The sequence below is a fragment of the Xiphophorus hellerii genome, chromosome 15 (genome assembly GCF_003331165.1).
Source record: "Xiphophorus hellerii strain 12219 chromosome 15, Xiphophorus_hellerii-4.1, whole genome shotgun sequence".
Taxonomy (NCBI): Eukaryota; Metazoa; Chordata; class Actinopteri; order Cyprinodontiformes; family Poeciliidae; genus Xiphophorus; species Xiphophorus hellerii.
The window spans coordinates 366,184-373,163 of NC_045686.1; the positions used below are offsets into that span (position 1 = coordinate 366,184).

The 6,980-nt window shown below is 34.7% G+C and overlaps 1 protein-coding gene across 2 annotated transcripts in view; it reads left to right on the top strand.

The window, feature by feature from the left end:
• The window catches only part of LOC116733687 (acylphosphatase-2-like), an 8,694-nt gene extending 8,151 nt beyond the window's left edge, over positions 1–543 (top strand). The window contains exon 4 of one of the 2 annotated variants that reach the window (XM_032584493.1): positions 169–543. In XM_032584493.1, coding sequence (XP_032440384.1) covers positions 169–352 — 184 coding nt within the window. In that variant the 3' untranslated portion in view covers positions 353–543. The remainder of the gene's footprint in view (positions 1–168) is intronic. The other variant, XM_032584495.1, reaches the window with a different exon arrangement.
• The last annotated feature ends 6,437 nt before the right edge of the window (positions 544–6,980 follow it).

The window sequence follows — 6,980 nt, forward strand, 5'->3', positions numbered from 1 at the left end:
TAATAAAAGTATTGATACTCTAACTACAGTATAATATAATAAAAGTATTGATACTTTAACTACAGTATAATATAATAAAAGTATTGATATTCTAACTGTAGAATCATATTTGATCCCAGTTCAGTAAAAACCAGTTACATCAGAATCATCCATGGTTTTAACTCTCAGCCTCCCAGCAGGTCCCGCTGCGGCCGCCATTTTGGCTCCAGCCGCCATCTTGGCTCCAGCTCAGCAGCGGAGACGCTGTTGCGTCACAGCAGATCACCTGATCGAGGATCTGCCATGTGATCCGGTTCGATCCCGGCTGGAGGATCCAGTCGGGTCGGAGCTGAAACCAGGAATTATTAACTGACTTAATCTGAGCGGGACTCGGATTACAGAGGAGCGGCTGGAGGCGGCAGCGCGGTCGCCATGGCAACCAGCATGCAGCCATTGCTCAATGAGGAGCAGAGAGTGGGAGGTGATGGAGCCCGGTTCTGGTTCTGGTTCTGGTTCTGCTGCTTGCTTCCAGTTCGGTTTGAATAAACCCAGTTCAGCCAATAAGCTTCGTGTTTATAAGTTTTATTATTGTTTTATTGAGTCATAAGCTTCGTGTTTTTATTGCTGCTGTTTCACTTTAACCTGAAACTTTGGACTCAAAACATTTAACTTTGTTTCCATGAATGTTCGCTATAATTTTACTGATAATTAGAGCCTAAAACTGTTTTTGTTAGATTAGTTTATAAAGTTTCTGCAGCTGAAACTGAGTCTAATCAAATATTTTCACATAAAAAATAAAAACAAATCAAGTTTTGATCCCATTTCCTGTCCAGATGAGAACGTTCTGCAGGGCCGTTTGCACCAGGATCTGGGCCCCGGGCTGCAGCCAGTTTGGTGCCCTGACCCAGACAGAAACATCCATTTACTCATGTAAATCACAGTGTGATGCCCACGGGTGTGTGCTCACAATAGAAAAAAGGGAGCATGCATTTCTTTGACGATGGGTGTAGTAATGGTGTTTCACCAGTAGGTGGCGCATGGAGACTCTGAGCTGCCTGTTGCTCTGCCGTTTTCTCATAAGCTGAGAGAAATTGGAGTAACACAGACTGCGTCTCCCGTGTGCTCATTTTCATACATTTTTCAGGTGAGAATAACCTGCAAGTTCGTTTTAATAAAGTACTTTTTTTTTATTATTCGGTACCGTTCGAGAAATGTTTAAGCAAATGTGTCAAAGTGTAAAGATATTGAAATAGTTTATTGTATTTCGGAGCCAGCAGTGGCTAGAGGGAGTAGCTAACATGCCGTGATGCTAGTTGTTAGCTGAGGGACGCCACTGGGACAAAACCAGTAAATGTCAACCACATCTGATCTTTAATTTCAAAATAAAAACATGGCAACTTAAGGGGAAAATAGTCTTATTTTAATAGGCTTTTATTTTGAAATTAAACAGCGATGTGGATGACATTTCCTGGTTTCTGCCACCCAGAAGTGACTGGAAGTTTTTCAGTGTTGCTTAATGTCCCCAATTATTTCTGATACTTTATTTATTTTTGCAACTCCAAAAATACAAAGTCTAAACATGAAGCCTCTGGAAATCTGCTTGCAGTAGATCAAACATGAACCGGATGTGAGCTTTTACTCTGAAAGGAGCTCGTACATTAGGGTGCCGTAATGTCTTGTGCCGTGGGGCACGTAGAAATCGAGTTTTTACTGTCATTTTCAAAGAGGCGGAATGACGGATAACTTTACCGCAAAGCTATCTGAGGATAGAACCGATAACTTTATTGCAGTTGGACACTGGAGATGGAAACAGATTCTTCAATATAAATGTTGTTTGAAATTAGAATGTTGTCATAAAGAATCATTGCAGGCAGTGAAGTGCAGAGCCTCACCTGTTATTATGGAAAATAATATATAATGATAAAATCATTTATATTGCTATTTTCACCCTGTGGTTTGTACTGTAATTTTTTTATTTAGCTCAACCAATTCTGATTATTTTATTCTTCAAAATCTGAATTTTTGCATTTTGCCATTCAAACGCTCAGCAGGTGAAGCAGCAGCAGCAGCTGAGCCTCACCTGGACTGATCAACCTCTGACTACCTGCACTGGCTGCTATTCTATGAGACCAGGATCCTCCTGTCTGAATGTCACCAATAAAATGGTTAAAAACATTTAATGTATGAACTGATTGTCCATCATTTAGCTAATATAACATAATGTTCAGTGTTTGTGTCACCAGCTGTGTGTGTGACGTGTTTCTGTGCTGAGCAGCATCAGAAACCAGAGAACAGACTGGAGGTGAGGCAGGCAGGCAGTTCTCTGGCCTCATGGCAGGGGGCGCTCATGATCCCAGACACTGAGACTCCACAGAGTAAGAGACAGTTTTTAAAAAAAAATTTTATTGAATATATAAGAATAAGAATAACAACCTCAAACAACACGTCAATAACAGACATTACAAAAAAACTAATATCACAACTCCTGCTGTTTACAAAACCAATTAGATGCAAGGCTAAAACAATGTATTAAAATAATGAAAAAATGTAAAAAATAGATAAATGTATTGACTATTTGTCCCAAAAACTTAATTCCAAAATCGAAAAAATTCAAATCTCAAAAGTGATCAAAGCAAAATGAAATAAACTCAAACAGTCAATACTGGGCATCCTGGGTTCTGGTTTACACAGTCCAAACAAAAGGTCAAACAGTCAAAATGCAGCTCTTTGTTTACTTTATTCAGTTTTTTGGCTAAAAACAAGTTACAGGCTTCGGATAAACCTACCCTAACTCCTGCACCTGTTCTCACTGATAAAACTGACTGACTGACTGATGACAGACAGACAGACAGGTAAAAACCATAAGACCACCCATCTGCCTAAAGACTCATCTAAACTCTACGTATTTATACTGTGAAACACACCCACTTCCCAAACTGAAATCAATTAACTAATTAAGTGATTTACTAACCAAAAACTTATTTAGAAACAACAAAATAAACATTCTAATTATAAATCAACTACAAAACAAACAAACAAAAAAATTAAATAATCTACATTCTAAACTTTAACTGAAAATAATGGAGAAATAGCTCCTACAGATAAAATAAAATAAGATAAAATAACCTAATCAGAGGGGACTACTAACTGAAATTCTTCCATTAACTCAAACAATTTAATTGCGTTTAAATTCTGCATCTTTCTCAGAAATCTTTTAAAAAAGGAAAGATCATTTTTTAGAGCAGAGATTGAGAGGCAGCATTTTGCATAGCGACATTTATGGATATAATATTTGGTTATAATCATCAGAACATTTACTAAAAATTAAAATATTTTTTCTTTGATAGATAAACCGAATTTAATGTTTTGTAAGGAAATAAAATCCACATTTATTGTTTTAGAAGACAGAAAGTTTCGAAGTTGATCCCATAAGTTTAATATTTCTTTACATTGATAAAACAAATGTTTAGTTGTTTCCAATTGAGTTTTACAAAAACCACAATTCTCAACATTAAACTTAAATCTCTCTCTTAAGAACTCATTGGAAGGATATATGTTATTTATTATTTTAAAATGTAATTCTTTATATTTAGGAGGAATTGGGAATTTCAAATAATTTGTCCTAATTTTGACTATCATAGATTAATTTAAATTTTGTAAGAGAACTGTGCTTTTTGTTCTTCCTGTGTACATAATATTTATAGATACTGATTCAAAAACCTGTTATTGCATTTATTATCTCTAATGTCCACATGCTCAATTTGAATCTTATGGAGTCTTGGAATAAAGAAATTAGGTAAATAGTTTTTAACTGAATGAATGAGGACATTAGGGATACTACGTAAAACTTTCTTATAAATTGTTAGTGAACAATCAGTTCCATACTTCCTGTTAAATTCCTCCAAACGTAGAATTTCACCGTTTCCATCCAGTAAATGAGTAACTGACCAGATTTGTTTATTCCACCAATCTTCTAGAAAAATAGATTTTCTACACATAGAATGGCTCTGTTGTTCCACAGTGGGACATTATGAGGCTGAAGTTATTTAAACATTAACTTCCTCTGTAACAAAACCTGTTGGTGGAAATTAGAGAGTTATAGGAAGTTTAGATAATTCAAAATCACATTTCAATAACAGCTCAATACCTCCAACTTTTTGAAATACAAACGACGGTTTAACAAACCAAATAAAATCACTGTTTTTTAAAAAGGACTGAAGCCATCTAATTTTTAAAGCACCATTCATAATTTCAAAATCGATTGCCTTGATGCCACCTTCCTCAAAATGTTTTAGCAAATCACTTTTTCTGATGTAATGGTGCTTGTTTTTCCAAATAAAGTTAAAATTAAATCTGTTAATCTGTTTTATGATATTTGGAGGGACGGCTAAGGAATATGCAGGAAACGTCAGCCTGGATAAGGATTCAGTTTTTGTTCATAAAGTTCTATATTTAAGGTTTTGCCACATTTATCAATGTTGTCTTGTAAATCTTTTCTAACACTGGTAGCTTTAATCCACATGCCTAAGTATTTAATTTCATTTTTAACTGGAATATTGAAAATTGAAGAATCAGAACAGTTATGGATACTCATAATTTCACAGTTATTTACATTTATCTGCAGCCCTGAGGCTGAGAGAACAACTTTATTTAGAGCTGGAGGAATTTGTTCTTTGTTTTTTAGGAAGAGGGTTGTATCATCTGCAAATTGGCTAATGATTATTTTCTGGTTATTTATTTCCAGACCTTCAATATTAGAGTTTTTAATTGTTATTGCTAGTAGTTCTGTGACTAAAATAAATAAGAGAGACGAGATACTGCAGCCTGGTCTGATTCCTCTTTCTACTTTGAATCTGGGGCATGTGACAGAGACACACAGCTTAATATTAATATTAATATATAATAATATATATAAGTGTTAATATTGGTGTTTAACATGGTAATCATATTAAGAAAACTATTTCCAAAACCAATAATATAAATAAATTGATAAATAGATTTGTGTAAATCTAAAAGCAACATAAAACCATCATCTCTTATTAATGACTATAATCAATCAGGTCCAGAACCAGGCGGATGTTGTTATGATGGATCTGGATTTCAGAAAACCGGATTGGGTTTGACTAATTATTTTAGGTAAACCAGTTTTTAACCTCATTGCCAAAACTTTTGTTAAGATCTTGTAGTCAGTGTTCAACAGCGTGATAGGCCTTAAATTATTTAAATTTTTCTTATCTTTACCAGGTTTTAGGATTAGTTTAATTACGCCTTGTTTTATAGTTTCTTTCCTACTAACACATTCTTCTACAGCCTGAAACAACAAAAGTTTTAAATCCTCCCAGAAATGTTTCTAAAGATTAGCTATGAGGCCGTCTGGCGGTCAGAAGCCATATTTCTTATAGAAATGTCAAATTCAAAGATTCTTAGCTCTTCATCACAGATTTCTGTGAAGTTTTCATCAATAACAGGAACTAGATTATTTATTTTATCAAAAAAGGATGAAGTAATTTGTTCTGTATGTGAAGATTTATAAAGATTACTATAAAACTTAAAAACTTCTTCTGTTATTCTCTTATTCTCAGAACATTCCACTTCATCAGTTATAAGACTATTAATTATTATATTCCTGTCTACGTTTTTCTAAGTTACAAAAGAAAGCACTATTTATTTCTGGCTTTTTTCACCTATTTATGTAAATCTCATCTAATTTAGATTGCAATTTATTTATTATTTCTTTATCCTCATCAGTCCAACTTAATTTTCTGTAAAGTGACATAAGATCTTTAATCACCATTGTCTCTTCTGCTTTTATTTTTCTATGTAATTCTTGACCAAATTTAATTGAATATTTTCTAATACTATATTTCAAGTATTCCCATTTAAGAATTGGTGTTTCAATAGAATTGTCACTTGATATATTTAGAATAAGTTCCTTAATAAATTGACAAAACTCTAAGTTTGTAAGAAGGTTTGAATTAAATTTCCAGTAATTATTGGGTTTAGAACTTTTATCCAGTTTTTGTAGTTTTAAATTGATAATGCAGTGATCACTTAAAGGACAGTTTGCTATCTCTGTTTCTTTAATACACTCTAGGACTGCAGCAGATACCAGCCAATAATCAATACCTGATCTACTATAACCATTAGGTTTGTGCCAGGTGAACTGATTGACTCCACTGTGTAGCGCTCTCCACACGTCTAGTAATTTTGTGTTACTAACAAATTCTTTAAGAATAGGGTTTGGAGTTTCTTTTACCAGCAGTGAAGGCCATCGATCCATCGATCCATCGATCCATCAATCCATTGATCCATCGATCCACCGACCCACCGACCCACCGATCCATCGATCCATTGATCCATCGATCCATCGATCCATTGAGCCATTGATCTATCGATCCATTGATCTATCGATCCAAACATTCATCTGGAGTTAAAAGTTAAAATCCCCTCCAACTACGATATGATCAGTAGGAAAATTAGCAGTGAGCTCCACAATAACCCTTGTTATTTGATGTAACAGATTCCTGTTGTATTGATCATTATTATATCCATAAATGTTTAACAAAATTATTGGGACATTATCAACTTTAAAACACAGGAATGTCCATCCTTATCTGCTTTCTCACTCAAAATCTTACTGGACACCTGAGAAAGCAGATGGCGACTCCAGCAGGTCCATTTGTCCCTGAAGAGAATTTTATCTCCCATTGCTGCGACCAGAACTTCACGTCAGATGCATCAGAATGAGTTTCCTGTAAAAAGCTGCAGTGTGCTTGTTGTCCTTTACAAAACAAAAAACTGCTTTCCGTTTAAGGGAGTCTTTTAGTCCCCTTGTGTTAAAAGAAACTAAAGAAAAATCGGTTTTTAACTGAAAAGTAGAACAGATGAACACATGAACAGATGAACACATGAACAGATGAACACATGAACAAACGGTTTAGGAGAGTGAAAAGGTCCCATTAACAGAACTGTCCTCTACCTTTCCATGTTCATTTCTGCTG